The sequence below is a fragment of the Eptesicus fuscus genome, chromosome 20, assembly GCF_027574615.1.
Source record: "Eptesicus fuscus isolate TK198812 chromosome 20, DD_ASM_mEF_20220401, whole genome shotgun sequence".
Taxonomy (NCBI): Eukaryota; Metazoa; Chordata; class Mammalia; order Chiroptera; family Vespertilionidae; genus Eptesicus; species Eptesicus fuscus.
The window spans coordinates 48,263,724-48,278,137 of NC_072492.1; the positions used below are offsets into that span (position 1 = coordinate 48,263,724).

The 14,414-nt window shown below is 59.5% G+C and overlaps 2 protein-coding genes and 1 long non-coding RNA gene across 7 annotated transcripts; 1 reads left to right on the forward strand and 2 right to left on the reverse strand.

Annotated features, from left to right (window-relative positions):
* Nucleotides 1–13: 13 nt before the first annotated feature.
* MIF4GD (MIF4G domain containing) lies at nucleotides 14–4,449 on the reverse strand. 5 transcript variants are annotated; one of them, XM_054709016.1, is made up of 6 exons: nucleotides 4,366–4,449; nucleotides 3,059–3,186; nucleotides 1,849–1,958; nucleotides 1,515–1,670; nucleotides 1,333–1,425; nucleotides 14–812 (listed from the first exon to the last, which is right to left on the reverse strand). In XM_054709016.1, the coding sequence occupies exons 2-6, from the start codon at nucleotides 3,138–3,140 to the stop codon at nucleotides 546–548; spliced, it is 708 nt and encodes a 235-aa protein (XP_054564991.1). In that variant the 5' UTR covers nucleotides 3,141–3,186; nucleotides 4,366–4,449; the 3' UTR covers nucleotides 14–545. The 5 variants fall into 5 exon arrangements, with proteins under 5 accessions (XP_054564991.1, XP_054564990.1, XP_027986418.1 ...); XM_054709015.1 differs by lacking the exon at nucleotides 4,366–4,449 and adding an exon at nucleotides 4,035–4,162; XM_028130617.2 differs by lacking the exon at nucleotides 4,366–4,449 and adding an exon at nucleotides 4,035–4,161 and having other exon boundaries at nucleotides 14–773.
* LOC114227622 (uncharacterized) lies at nucleotides 4,391–6,403 on the forward strand. Its single transcript, XR_003613706.2, has 3 exons — nucleotides 4,391–4,477; nucleotides 4,690–5,039; nucleotides 5,953–6,403. It is a non-coding gene; the product is annotated as an uncharacterized LOC114227622 (long non-coding RNA).
* A 90-nt stretch (nucleotides 6,404–6,493) lies between these two features.
* SLC25A19 (solute carrier family 25 member 19) lies at nucleotides 6,494–14,001 on the reverse strand. The gene is made up of 7 exons (XM_008155065.3): nucleotides 13,846–14,001; nucleotides 11,541–11,710; nucleotides 11,204–11,359; nucleotides 9,356–9,526; nucleotides 8,239–8,422; nucleotides 7,484–7,614; nucleotides 6,494–6,881 (listed from the first exon to the last, which is right to left on the reverse strand). Exons 2-7 carry the CDS (start codon nucleotides 11,670–11,672, stop codon nucleotides 6,699–6,701), a joined length of 957 nt encoding a protein of 318 aa, XP_008153287.2. The 5' UTR covers nucleotides 11,673–11,710; nucleotides 13,846–14,001; the 3' UTR covers nucleotides 6,494–6,698.
* Nucleotides 14,002–14,414: the final 413 nt, after the last annotated feature.

Consider the following 14,414-nt stretch of genomic DNA (forward strand, 5'->3'; position numbering starts at 1 on the left):
ATGAAAGGAAGCATTTTAGTATCTCAAAGGTTTATTAGGAAATTCTCACCCTGAACTGTGTAGCATGTGATACAGTACTGCCACCCATGAAAACTGATTGGAGGAAATACACCTGTTGCCAAAGTGGTCCTTATACAAAACATATAAAAGTTTCTGGTGTGACTTGTGCTCTGCACCTTTCCCCCGTGACATTCCAAAGCATCCTACCAAGTGGCTATGGGTACCCATTTTACAGATGGGAAACCTAGGTGCCAGTGGTTACACAGTGCAGTGGTTGTTAGGAGTTGCCCTTCTCTTCCAGGGCCAGGTGGGAGGTATGGGAGAGACAGAGGGGAGGGGGGAGGGGGGACCTGTGTAGTGTCTTCCCCAATCCCTGCAGGAGGAGAGAAGAGGCTCAGGGCAGAACCCCTGGATAAGTGGGAAACCTCTCGGGAGCTGCTGAAAGGCTGGAAGTGAAAAAGTCTGGAGAAGCAAAGACTGTGCTGCCAGGTGGGAGGTGGGTAGAAGCGAGGCCAGGGCTGCTGGGGGAAGCCTGATCTGGAGGCCTAGTCAGAGACCTCGCTGTAGTAGTACTTGTGGGCAGCTGGGGTCGTCTTCCAGCCAGCTGCCCGGAACTCGATGATCTCCAGCAGCAGCAGCTGGGCCAGGGAGCGGAGGTCGGTCAGGAGCAGGAAGCCATCCCGGATCAGGACAAAGAGCTCATCCATTCGCTGCCTGTTCATCTTCTCCAGCTGCTCCCCAACGCGGTGCAGCTGCAGCACCAGGCAGTCCACCTGCAGGGACCGTGGGAGGTGAGCCCCGGCAGGGCCAGCCTGTCGCACAGAGCAGCCATTTACTGAGCTCTCGCTGCGTGCCAGACACTGCGTGGCCCTAGACACGCATTTTCCCACTTCATCCTCACACCGCCCAGTGGGTAGTACCCATATCTTACGTGACAGGAAGCAAGTTCAGGGACTTTCCTAAGGTCTTTCATCAGGGCCCGGCGGACACAGGCCCTGTCTGCAAACTGCAGCTGAACCCCGCTTCCTCCCCCCACACTGCCTGGCCCTGGGTTGGTTTCTGGCCAGCAGTGTCCACAGCTGGCCCAGGCTCCCGCCATTCTGTAGGTTGGCTGTCCTGCTGGGAGGAAGCCGCTGAGCCAGGAGGTTTTGGCTGCTCTCTGCTCTGGGTCAATTCCAGACTTGCAGCTTGTCCTGTAACTGACAGGCCGTAACGGCCCCACCCGGCTCCTGCCCCAGCAAGGGATGCCCTCAAGCCTCCACGGACCCTGGGCTGGTCTGAGCTGAGCTAAAGCCTGCCCACCCCCCAGCCTTCCGGGCCAGGGCCACCCACCTCCTCCTCCTCGCTCAGACTGTCGGGCTGGGCCAGCCGGAAGAGGCAGTCATAGACGGGGTTCACCAGGGCCATCATGGGCATGTTGTTCACCTGTTGGGGATAGCAGGGGTCAAAGCACTGGCTTAGTGGCCTCAGGAGACAGGCTGTCTGCTGCACGGGCGTGGCTGCGGTGGCCTCACCCTCAAGTAGTCGAAGATGTTGCAGATGAAGGTGACATAGCAGACCCAGCCCCGCGGGGAGCGGGCGCGCAGCTGCTCCCGAGCCTGGTACTCCTGCTGCAGCCGGTTGAGGAGTCCACGCCGGAAGACACTCTGGCCTGCTTGCTTGCTCTCTGCCTGTGAGCCAGAGGAAGGATGGCGGCGTTAGGGGCGGGCAGTGCCATCGCAACCCCACCTGAGCTTCCGTGGCTGAGGACCCTCTCGTCCTCCTCTCTCTGCCTGAGGGAAGTCCTTCGCATCTCTGCCCACTCCTGGAGCCAAGTGTCTCCCCTCTTCTCCACCAACGCTACCCAACCTGAATAATGGCATAGCACATGCGTCCTGCTTCCTTGCTGAACACGCGGTCCTGCAGAGAATGGTCCACAATCACATTGGCCACTTTCTCCAAGTCCACGGCACCTGGATCTGGGGTAGAGACAGGCAGGCAGGCTCGACCTGCTTAATTAGCACATTTGCCTCCACCTGCTCCTGAGGAGGACTGGGGATGTTTACGAAAGGCACAACCATTACATGCTTACATTTCACTCAGAGATCAGAAAACACGGCAGCCACACAGGCAGCTCCGCCTGGAGCCTCCGAGGCCCAGTCAGAGGCCACGGGAAGGTCAGTAGCTGACAGGCTAATCAAAGAACGCTAGTTTTTGAGGACCTCTTGTGGCACAGGCTGAGGAAGGAACACCGTCTTTGACAGCAATTTTACAGGAGCAAGTGTTCCCATAACACCCCCATGAACCCCTGACATGAGCAGGCCAGGCAGGGCCTCCCCCACAAGCTCAGCTTGGCATGTGATGGGCACTGCCCATTGTTAACCGAGTCAAACTTCGGTCCTGAGTGCTGCGGGGAGGCCTTGGTCCAGGACAAGGACCCTGTCTCCTCTGCCAAGCAGAACACTCCATCCTCGGACCCAACTCGGGCAGCTCTGCACGTTCAAGAGCACTGGCTGCAGCAACCCAGAAACCAGGTCCAATGTAAGGACTTACAGAGCGGAACTGTTCTCTGTGCCCCACGCCCCTTTCATGAGCACCTAAAAGTTACAAGGCCCTGGCCGGTTTGGCTCAGTGGATAGAGCGTCGGCCTGTGGACTGAGGGGTCCCAGGTTCGATTCTGGCCAAGGGCACATGCCTGGGTTGCAGGCTTGATCCCCAGTGGGGGGGGGGGGTGGGTGCAGCGGGCAGCTGATCAATGATTCTCTCTCATCATTGATGTTTCTATCTCTCTATTCCTCTCCCTTCCTCTCTAAAATCAATAAAAAATAATTTTAAAAATGTTACAAGGAAGGCTTTACATACTGAGGTGACTATGATTCACACTCCCAAATACTGGCCTGAATGTAGCTCTCTTTTGGTTTGAGAGTTATGTTGCTGACTCCTGTTCACAGAAATTGAAGGGGGACAGAGGACTGGACATTCCCAGGCTAAGGCTCAGTCCTCCGGTCCTGGCCCCGTGGCCCCGTGGCCCCGTGTCTGCAGCTCCAAACCCAGGCTCAGGAGGGCTCCCCATGCTCACCTTTGAGTGCTGTCTTCAGCAGCTGCTGGGTCTCTGCATCGAAAGACTGGATTTTATACTCCTCTCTACCAGGCTCCCCCATGGCATCGGCCCAGCAGCTCTGTACTGGGCGGGGTTAGGGACAGCACCTGGGGAGGACGGGAGGGGACGGGGGAGGCCTCAGATGTGGAGAGCGAGGCCGGGATTCCCAGACTGCAGGCCCAGCTGGGCTGGCCACTGCTGGGGACAGGTACTCCTGGGCAGTCCTTGGCATTTGACAGTTGGCTGAGTGCCCACCAAGCTTGGCTTCTGGTGGAGACTGGGCACCAGCCAAGCACCTGCTGTTTAGTTTAGGAACCCGTGGAGCTTCTGGGATTACATAAGAGCAAGAGACGAAGCGTGAAAGCGCCTACCCTCCAGTCCCAACAGGAGGCAGTTATTCTCAGCTGATACCAGGGGTGGGGTGGGGTGCGCTGGGCTGGGGGCGCAGGCACTTGCCTGCCCATATAAACCGGCTTGAAGCTGCTGGCTCCGCAAGATTCTGGGCGAATGAGAAGGCTGGGGGGTTGGAGGGGGGGAGGGGGGCTCCTGTCCCAGCTTTAGCCAGAGCACTTCTGTCCTCAGAGCCCTTCCACACCTCGCGGAGGGCGGGCCTGAGCGGAGTGTGGAGACGTCTTTGCCGCCCTGCTGGTTGGAGCCCAAACTCCCCGTCCCGGTCAGCGTCTCCCCGGGACGGACTGGTTCTACCGGCCTCCGGCGCGGCAGAACTCCAGCCCTGCCCACTCAGGACTCCAGCTCCTCGGCCGGTCCATTCTGGGTCCTTCACCTTCCGGACTCGGTGCCACCCCCCTGGTCAAGGGAGACGACCTTAGGGGTCTCCAGACCCGGGCAGCTTCCCTCAGCCCGGGACGCCGCTCCCGGCGGTGCAGGACCGGCAGCAGACCCCGCCGGCCGGTGTCCCGCAGGAGAGAGAGGCGGCGTGAGCGCCAGGACCCACCTGCCCGGCCGGTGCCGCGCCCGCGAGCCCGGAGCCCGTTCGGCGGGCATGGTGCGCGCCACCCACGTCCGCGCCACCGCCGGTGAGAACCGCGCCTGGCGGCGGCTTAGGTCATTTCCTACCGCGGCGCCGGGGCGGGGTGGGCGGGGCCTGCGGGTGGGCGGGGCCCTGGCGGGCGGGGCGGAGGCGGCTTCTCCCCGCCAGCGCCACCTGCCGGAGCCCCGGTGACGCGACTCTCACCGCCTGGCCTGCCCCGAGGCCCTCGGCGTGGGGCGGGGCCGGGGTGCCGGGACCCCCGCGACACCGCTGCCACTGCCCCTGCTCTCCTCACCCGGTTCGCCCCGGCCTGTCCGGGACCAGGACCGCTCGTCGGCGCTGGGCCGGACCCGCTGCTCCGCCCGCATGAAGCCCGGGGTCTCGCGATGCCCCACGCCGGGGCTCAGGTGAAAACCGTCAGGAGCCTCCGCGGGGCGCGCGGCGTGGGAGGGGCCGTGGGGGCGTGGCCCGTGCCCGGGCGGCCGGAGGGAGCCGGGGGAAGGGCAGCGATGGGTTGAGGGGCGGGTGCTGGCCGCGTTTCCCTCCACCCCCTAAGTTAAGAGAAGGGCAGGGGCGGAAGGGCTGGATCAGATCCCACTGCCCTCCTCTCCTGCTCCAGATCCAGACGTTACAGGTAAAGGAAGCTGAAAACCAAGGGGGAAAGGATCCTCCTAGGTGCCAACTTGCAACCCCGAAGTGTTGGGGTGACCCTGAAGTTGAGCAAGCCCCTGGCTGCGTCTTTCTTGGCGGTGGCTGGCAGAGGCGCGGGCCAGCAGCCGCCAGGGCCACCCCTGAGGTCCGCCCTGGGTGCAGGAGGCACACCGAGGTGAGGTGGCGGCGAAGAACTGCTGCTCCCGTGGCTTAGACAAGTGTTGATGGCGGCCTCCTGGTGCCCAAGTTCTCACCTCCCGGTAGGAGAGCCGAAGCAGTCACCAGAAGACGCAGCAAAGGAAACCGTGAGCAGGAGAGGTGAAGAAAGAGAGTTTACTTCGGTGGGATTTTGTAGAAAATACATTCAGGCAGCTCCCTCCCGCAGCGCCAGGCCGAGGACTTAAGTGCCCAAACCCCGGTGGGTGTCAGTGCCCTCCAGTCACAGCCTGGACCTTCATAATCCGCAGCCAAGGGCAGCCAAGCTTCGGGATTCGGGGTCCCAGACATCACAGAGCCCCAGCCAAGACATGAAACAGCAACCAGGAGAGGAGGGGCCCAGGCTGCAGGGGGCCCCCGCCAGGCCTGCTCCCAGCTGGCGCCTGCATGAGTCAGAGTGGCCTGGAGCGGGAGCCCGGAGGGGAGGAGGCAGGTGGGATCCTGACTCCCACTGCAGAGCCCACCCACAGGTCGAGTGCCCCGCGGGGCTGGGAGGTCTGGGAGAAGGTGGCTGTGTTCCGTAGATTTTCTCCCCCCTCCGCCCCCCCAGAAACTGGAGTTTCTCCCGTGCCTAGATGGATGGGCTGGGTCCTATGCTCCTCTCCCCTGGGCACCTGCGCACCCTCACCAGGCTGCCGCCCCACCTCTTCCCTCTGCCGCCCCATCCACTGGGCTGCGTCAGGGCGGGGCCCTTCTGGGGTTGCAGAGGAGACACACGGCCACATGCTGAGCCGAGGAAGCCGCTGAGAGGGCAGCTGATGCTCAGCAACTGGCCCAGCTGTGTGCCCCTACCCACCCAGGAGGGCTGCCCGGCCCCAAAACAGAGCCATCCCAGGTTGACTGGGGTAAAGGGCGGCTGCCTTCACCCACCTCCTCCCCTCAGCACGGCCCCCCACTTCCTGCAGGGCTGCAGTATCTGCCTTCCCCCGAGCCCCTGCTGTGGCTGATCCTGCGGGGCGGGAGGGGGGATGGCGTGGTCAGAAAGTGACCAATTCCGCTTGGATTCCTCCCCCAGAACTAGAAGCCAAGCTGCCTGAGCCCCGCAGCTCCTAAGGAAATGGAATTTGGGGAAGGCGGGCACAGCTGGTGTCCAGGGGAGGTGTGCCTCGGGAGAGAAGGTGGAGGGGGGAGAAGGTAAGGAATGCGCTTTTAGCCTTAGTGTCTGTTAAACAAGTTGGTGGGAACCAGAGCCCTGCCTCTGGCGAGTCCCAGCCCAGGGTCCGGAGAGCTCTCCAGGCCGATGGGCTGAGAAGTGCCGGCAGCTGCTCCCCTCAGACCAGGGCTGGGGAACTTAAAGGCCCAAGAAGTCACGTGGCCTGGCCCTGCCGAGGCATCAGGGTGAGTTAGATGTTTGACCAAACACAGGCTAATGTTTAAGATGGTAATTTTGAATGGCCGAGAATGCTGTTATAAATACCCACATGGCCCTCGGCAGGAAAAAGGGTCCCACCCCTGCCTTAGGCTGCGGGCTAGACGGAGGGGAGACTTCAAGCTCGACTGGAGTGGCTGGGGTCCCACCACACCCTCAGTGTCTCCCCCCCCCCGCCCCCCCCCCGTGTCCGCAGGGAGAACGCCCTTGCCCTCCTGGTGGCATCCGAGCTGGTGGGTGGAGGGTGCGGCCTCCCGGTGCTCCGTGCTCGGACAGCTGGCCGGAGGGGGGGCCAGGAGCGCCTCTCAGTGCAGCAGAGATCCCCGATCGAGTCTTACTTCAGGAGGTGGCTCCGGGGAGAGGCCGCGGGCCACCGCCCGGCCCCAGGCTGGCTAGCTGTCTGCCTTCTTCACGCGCTGGAAGAGGCTACAGAAGAGCTCGTACCAGAAGAACATGAGGCCGGTGGCGAGGGCCGCCTTCAGCAGGCTGGGGCTCAGGCCCTTGAAGAAGCCCGGCACGCCCTCCTCCCGCAGCACCTGCCTGGCGCAGTCCAGGAGGCCCTGGTAGCTTCGCACCTGGGGAGAGGGAGGTTACCCCGGGTGAGCGGAGAGGGGATTACAGCACGGATGTGGCTCTATTCTTTTGTGGATACAACGCCTAGCACATCGTAGCTCCCAATAAATACGTGCTGGGTGACGGAATGGGCGCAAAAAAGAGAAAAAGTTAACTCCGTTCTTTCTCTTCTGAGGTGAAGGGCCTGGAACTCAGCGCTGGACAGAGCTCCTTCCCTCCTGCCCCGGCGGCTCCACCTGCTTGTGATTCTTAAGGGTCCCGGGAGAGCTCGGACCCTCTTCCCAGAGGCACCTCTGCCCCTCCCCCCACCCCACCTGGTCCCTCTTGGGCAGCAGGTGTGAACCTGGCCCTCATTAGCTCTTAGCCTGACCAGTGCCACCCTCCAGCCCGGCCCTCTCCAGGCGACCCTGCTCCCCGCAAAGGCTCCGGTAGCTCCCGATGGCGATGACCATGCAGTGACCTCATGAAGAACCACGTCCAAGCTCTGAGGCCCGGCGTTCGTTCGTTTGGAACTCAGCTTCCCTCTCTGCCCTGCCCTTCTCCCCCGGGCCCCTCCCACCCCCAGTGGGGGCAGGATCAGAGCTGTCGGCAGGGGACAGCTCACCTGGCCGAAGTGTGCTCGGGCCTGCTCGAACCCTCCGACCTGCAGCCGCTTCTTGAAGAGGTCCAGGGGATACGTGAGGGTCTTGCTGATGACTCCAGCGCCACTGCCACAGAGCAGGTTTTTGAGGTTCCCTGAACCAGAAAAGTGGGAATGAGGGGGGAAATGAGAAAAATGCAATTGAGGGTAGACAACGAATTCAAGATCATGAACTCTGTCCCCATGAAACAAAAACCCACAAGCCATCCTTGCTCTCCGAGGAATTTAATCCAGGAAACAGAGAACCAGACACGGCCACTTCTGGCAAGAACGACAAGGGACCACAGATGGGGCAGGCGGTGGCAGCGTGGGTGCGAGTCACTAGTGCTCTGCCTTCCCCGCTGGAGGCCACGAGGGCCTCGGGCTCTGCCTGTCACTCGCTCAGGCTCGAGGGGAACAGTATGTCCCTCCTCCTGCACATCCTTCCAAAGCAACACCAAGCAGCACACAGCCCGTCGCAGGCAGCCTGCCGGTGGCCTCAGGCGGGAGCGAAAGCCGTGAGCGGCGGCTGGAAAGGTCGCCGGTGCCACTGAGGGTGTGGCCGGAGCTGGAAGCAGAGGCCTCTGGGAGCGGCTGCACGGCCGAGCCGGGTTCAGAGCCCTGTGCTGTCCCCGCTTCTGCCCGGAAACCTCTCTCCCCCACGTGACGCAGAAGGAGACGTGCTGTCTGGGGAGTGGGGTGAAGGGAGCCCTAGCCCCCCTCTCGTGGGACTGCCTCACCGTTTTTCTTTCCTTCGGCTGGCGCGGCCCACTCGTACACGCGCTTCAGGGAGTTGTAGAAGGAGAACTGGAAGCCGGCGTAGGGGAAGATGGCGATCAGGGTGGGGTTCAAGCCTTTGTAGAAGACCAAGGGGCCTTCGGTCCTGTACATGGTGGCCACGGCGGCCCGCAGGGTTTTGTACACCTGGATGCACACACGCAACTCGAGTGAGCGCGGCGCCGGTTTCGGCTCGAGAACACGGCCCACCACGTGCATGTCCCCGCTCCTACACACCCAGGAGCTTCACTTCTCCTGCCAAGAGGACACAGGACGTGCTGGACAGAATTCCAAGTGGGCTTCCCAGCGGCCCCTCCACGCTATTGACATGACTGATCCACCCCCGGGAGGGCACAGAGCGCGTGTCCTTTGGAACAGAGGACGTGACATCCACCCTCGGGTGACCGGGTACATAAGTTATGACACAGCCATTAGGAAGGACACGGGAACATGGTGTAACTGCTAAGACAGGAGGAGGCCATCTGGATGACTGACAGGGACTAATCCCCAAAGATCACAGCCAAGCCCAGGGGAGCAGGCAGCCTCTGTGGAGGAAACGAACAGGGGCAGGGATCCCGGGCCCCAGGGTGCCCAGGTCACAGTACATGTCCCTTTCGCCCTGGCCTCACACACATGCACACACACACACACACACACACACACACGCTACTACTGTATGTCCAGGAAACAGAGTATGGTGGAGGGGTGTACTTCAGGGTGTAATCCCTTGCTTTCACTCAGTGAGTTCTTCCTGAAGTCTGACCTTAATTACCCCATTTCCACCAACCCATCCTTGTGGGAGCCAACAGCAGTCCCACAGTAACATCGCGATCAGCGATCTGACCTGGAGTCTCACACTCCCCGGCGCCCTCCCTGCCCAGCCCCCTGTGAGGTGTGTCCCGATTCCCACCTGGAGGCGCTGGCTCCCCCGTGAGGCCTGAGCACCTGCCAGGTCTCACAGAGGGACTGCCGGGGAGACTGAAAACCCCGCAATCCCAGCTCTGTTCCCTCTCAGGAAAAGAGCCCCAACCCCTGGGCCTTCGGTTACTGGGGCGCCCCTTCTCTGGCCGGGCCACTTACCTTGGGCTCGCCCTGAGCTGCAAAGCGGGTGCGCAGGACGTCCACGGGGTGCACGGCGAGGGTGGCCATGCAGGCAGACAGGCCGCCACACACGAAGTGCACGGAGAAGTCGCGGGCATCGTGCACGCCGGCTCTGTGCACCAGCTCGGTCAGCATTTCAAACGACAGGAACTGCAAGAGCACATGAGAAGGTCGTTGACAAGCACCCAAACTGACCACCTATGACCCGTGACCCATGACCCAGGTGGGGCCCAGTCCTAGGGACAAGGAGGGAGTCCTCCTGAGCAGTGACAATACATAGACATGATTTTGTGCAGCTCAGATGCCATGTTAGACTCTACTGGAGTTGAGCCAAGTACTCAAAAAGGTTAAGAACATAGGAGAGAAAACTTTTATATCAGAAAAATCCTAGCCCAGCTGGCGTGGCTCAGGGGTTGAGCGTTGACCTATGAACCAGGAGATCACAGTCGATTCTAGGTCAGGGCACGTGCCCTGGTTGAGGGCTCGATCCCCAGTAGGGGGTGTACAGGAGGCAGCCGATCAATGATTCTCTCATCATCATTGATGTTTCCATCTCTCTCCCTCTCCCTTCCTCTCTGAAATCAATAATAAAGATGTTTAAAAAGAAAATTCTGCTCATTAACTAAGTTTCCTGAAACCTGAGAAAAGGTGGCCAGTATGAGAGCCTCGGCAGGGGACCCCTCAGTGCGGCCGGCGGCAGTGACACTGAGAAGCATTCCGCCCGGAGCAAGGCTTCTGATGGGAGAATTCCACATGCTCCATATGCCACATGCTCCCTGCTTCCCCTCAGGTCGCCCTCCAGCCGTTGGAGACGGCTCGGGATCCTAGAGCCCAGGGGCTGTACTGACTCCCACGCTGCAGCACCTGTGCCAGGCGCGCCGATGGGACAGCCGCGAGATGCGCAGATGTGATGTCAGGAGGGCAGGCAGCGACTACTCTAGTGCTAGCTCTCCAGGTGGGAATCCTGGCTCTTCCACTTCCTAAAACCATTTTTTAAATATATTTTGTATTGATTTTTACAGAGAGGAAGAGAGAGGGACAGAGAGTTAGAAACACCAATGAGAAAGCAACATCCATCAGCTGTCTTCTGCACGTCCCCTACTGGGGATTGAGCCTGCAACCAAGGTACATGCCCTTGACCGGAATTGAACCCGGGACCCTTCAGTCCATGGGCCGACGCTCTATCCACTGAGCCAAACCAGTTAGGCCACTTTCTAGCTACTGACTTTGGGTTAATTATTTAAGCACTCTCTGCCTCAGTCTTCTTGTCTGTAAAATAGGGATGACAACAGAACCTATCTCAGGAGGTAACAGTGAAATGGTTAAAACAGGGCCTGGCCCACAGTGAGCCCTGGGCGGGGGCTCTACCCCCCGTGTCACGTCCTCGTAGATAAACCGGCCCTCAGCTGAGGGATGAACAAGCCCCACCGCTTACAGCTCGCTTAACCTCTCCGATCCACGCGTCGCTTGCTCTTACCCTCCTCACAATGCTGCTGGGGAGTTCAAAGGAAGCACAGATGTGGAAATGCAATTTTGAAAAATGAAAAGCACTGTGTCACCATTTGTCAAGTCCCATTGGGAGTGTGATGTCCAGGTCGCCTCCCAGGCGCTACCCCTAATGTTCGGTGGGTGCTCAGTCTCTGGGGTGGGGCCGGGGGGGAGGGAAGGCTACGGTACAGCTCAGTCTGACTCAGTCAATCTGTCAGGTAGGTTCCCGGGGAGCCACGTGAGAAGTGTGATGACCGCCTCCTGCTGCCCGACCCCACGTCCTTGTGCTGCTCCGTTGAGCAACCCGACCCCAGGGGCCTGGCGGCTCCCCGCACCTACTTGGACAGCTCCGTAGCCGATGGAGAGGAGCTGGGCGGGAATGTGTCCCTTCCAGAAGGCGGTCGGGCCCTCCTCCCGCAGGATCTGTCTCCCGGCCTGCAGGATCCCATGGTACTTGGCGTTGGGGTCGCTGCGAGACAGGCGCTCAATCTGAAGCTGGCAACGAAAATGGAAAGGTCAGGACAGGAGGGGCGGGGCTGGATGAGAAGGCGAGATTTCAGTGAAGGCAACGAAGGTAACGTTCTCCACAAAATGCCAGGCTTTCAGCCACTGCTTTGGCATGAGAGTGAACGTGTCCTCCAGCCCGCCCCTCACGCGGGAAGAGGGGGAAGGGTACCTGGAAACGGATCTTGATGACGTCCAAGGGGCTGATCAGCGCCCGAGTGACAAGTCCAGACACAGACCCGGCCGCTGCCACCTCCAACTTGGAGATACTCCTGTCATCTGCTTTGGGGTCATAGCCGACCATCCCTGCCTCTGGCCCATCCAATGTCCATCAGCTTCAAGCTAAATGCAAAAAACAGGAGGAAACACCAGATCGAGTTCTCCGGGTCTCTGCTCACACATCACCCCGTCCGAGCAGCCCTCCCTGACCAGCCGTCACAGAGAGAATATCACTACAGGTCTGGATTTCTGCCCTGCTTAGATTTTAAAAGTTTAAGCATCGATTGCCAATTCCAGTTGATGTGAACCAAACTGTCCCTGGTTGAGAACCGTGGTTGGAGAGGGGTTTTCCACACTAGCACAGTGTACAATGGCATGCACTGCATCACTGTGTGTAAAACTAGGTATGACACAAACGCTTATCCATGGAGAGGTGGATAAATACACAGAGTCACATCCATGTGGTGCATACTATACAGCCATTAAAAAGAATGAACCAGCCCTAGCCGGTTTGGCTCAGTGGCTAGAGCGTCAGCCTGCAGACTGAAGGGTCCCGGGTTCGATTCTGGTCAAGGGCACATGCCTGGGTTGTGGGCTCGAACCCCAGTGGGGGGCATGCAGAAAGCAGCCGATCAATGATTCTCTGAGCACTGATGTTTCTCTCTCCCTCTCTCCCTCTCTGAAATCAATAAAAAATATATATATATTAAAAAAAAAGAATGAACCAGCGCTATACACACGGAAAAGATGTCCATGATAGATTGAAACATGAAAGAAAAAGCAGGTTTCAGAACAGTATGTGTAACCCCATCTTTGCAAAAGAAAAACAGAAAGACCTAAATACACTTTGTTCAGTTGTATAACGCACGGGGGAAAAGTCTGTGACAACACCCCCTCCCCGCCAGTTGGTCAAGTTACCTTTGGGGGAAGGGTTGGCAAGGGAAGAGGGGAAGAGAGAGAGGGAGAGATCTGTGTGAGAGTGAAACATCAATCAGCTGCCTCCTGCACGTCCCCCCACCTGGGATCAAGCCAGAAACCCAGGCTTAAGCCCAGACCGGGAACGGAAACGGCAACCTTCTGGTACATGGGTGGACACCCACCAACTGAGCCACACCAGCCAGGGCCCACCATGGATTCCTTTTCTCCTCTCACCCACCCCGGACTCTGTCCCCACCACTCCCTCAGCCCCGAGCCCTCACTTCTCTGAAAATACCAAAGCAATGCTCCAATCCACCCTCAAAACCAGCACGAGATTTCCACGGAGCTCTATCAGCAAAGCATTAAAACGACATTTTATTAAAATGTCAATGATGTGAACCCCCCAAGCCCTGCCAGGAATGTGCCCATTTCTTGGAACCTTTTCTGATCCCCTCGAAGGAGGACACCTGGCCTTTCCCAACCCCTTCTCTGTAGCATGAACTCGAGCTGTTTTTGCCAGGCCCCTGTGAGGAGCCCTTTAAACACAGAGCTGAAAACAGGTCACAGCAGTTCAGAGAGGGAGGGAGACGGAGGGAGAGCCTCTCGGGCTCCCAGGGACTGCGAGGTCCCAGGCTGTGGGGAAAGGAGGAGGTATTTCCATAACTCAGCAGCTCTGCATAGCTGGACTGCACCTTGGATCTCAGCGCCCAACTCATCTCTGCCTCTCCCAGGGACCCTGGGCAGGTTTATTTAGCCTGGGCTCGGTTTTCCCTTCTGGAAAGTGGGAATGACGCCTGCCCTGCCTAGCCCAGATCGCTGCCATAGGTGACAAGCTTTGTAAAAGTGGTAAAAGGCTCAGACACCTGCAAGGGCTGGTTAAATAGAGTCCTGTGGTGGCCTCACTTTTTCTGCTGTTCAAAATTTCCTTCTTGTACCAATAAAGAGACAAAATAAAAATGAAATGTGGTTATATGATTGGTACACACAACACAGCACCCAGAAGATGGGGGGGGCCTCTGGTGTGAGTGGCAGGGCGGGTGGGGTGTGTGTCTGCCTGAGCCGCCCCCTCCTCTTCCTGTGGAAGCCCCAGGTGTCCGGGTCTGCAGCTGCCGCGAGGTCTGCCCATGTGTTCGGCTAAGGCTCTCTGCAGATGTACCCGCGTGCAGACACGGGGGTCTAGGGGTGCTTCGGGGCGTGTTTTTGCTCCCCGAGTCCGAGATGATGCCCGCGAGGTGGGCACCCGCGTGTACAGGTGCCCGGGTGTGTGTGTGGTTTTGCCTCCTGCGTCCCTCGGTCAGGCATAACACACGTGCGTCCAGTCCCCGCCCCCGCGTGAATACCTGCGCATGTGTGCTCCCTCCGGGGAGCGACGGTGCAGGTGTCCGAACGGGCGGCGAGACGCGCGGAGGTAGAGGTCACTCACTCCGCTCGGAGGGCACCGCCCGGCTCTACTAGCTCCGCTCTCCCTCCTTCCTCACGCAGTCTTAACAGCAAAAGTCAACTGCGCCCGGCAGTAAATGACGGGAGCCTGGGCCAATCACCGCGCAGCTTCCGACAGACTTTGGGCCAATGTTTGGACAGTCGTCATCTGGCTAACACCGCCCACAAGGTGTCACTGGGTAATGTAGTCCTTCGCTATCAAGGTTCCCCCCCTCCTTGCGAGGCGCAGAGCCTCCTGGGAGATGTAGTCCTGCAGAGCGCGCGTGCGCGGATGTTACTCAAGCATCGGAAGGAAGCGGGTTCCGAAGTCGGGGCCCCCGAAGTCGCTGGGCTAAGTACCGCGGTGGCTCAATCAGCCTGCAGGCGGGTGGAAGGTTAGGGAGCGCTGAACTAGACCCGCTTGGAAAAGATGTCAGGAAGCTAAGCAAAAACCTGGAGGAAAAGGAGGAGAGAATAGGTGGGTTTTTAA

Excerpts from the sequence above, each read along its gene's own strand:
- SLC25A19 (XM_008155065.3), bottom strand. The coding sequence starts at position 11,672 with ATGGTCGGCTATGACCCCAAAGCAGATGACAGGAGTATCTCCAAGTTG. Across the intron at positions 9,527-11,203 it reads TCGGCTACGGAGCTGTCCAA|TTCCTGTCGTTTGAAATGCT; the intron begins GTAGGTGCGGGG and ends GTGCTCTTGCAG. Across the intron at positions 7,615-8,238 it reads AGCCGAAGGAAAGAAAAACG|GGAACCTCAAAAACCTGCTC; the intron begins GTGAGGCAGTCC and ends TTTCTGGTTCAG.
- MIF4GD (XM_054709016.1), bottom strand. The coding sequence starts at position 3,140 with ATGGGGGAGCCTGGTAGAGAGGAGTATAAAATCCAGTCTTTCGATGCA. Across the intron at positions 1,671-1,848 it reads TGTGCTATGCCATTATTCAG|GCAGAGAGCAAGCAAGCAGG; the intron begins GTTGGGTAGCGT and ends TCTGGCTCACAG. Across the intron at positions 813-1,332 it reads GTCTGAGCGAGGAGGAGGAG|GCTGGCCCTGCCGGGGCTCA; the intron begins GTGGGTGGCCCT and ends TCTGTGCGACAG.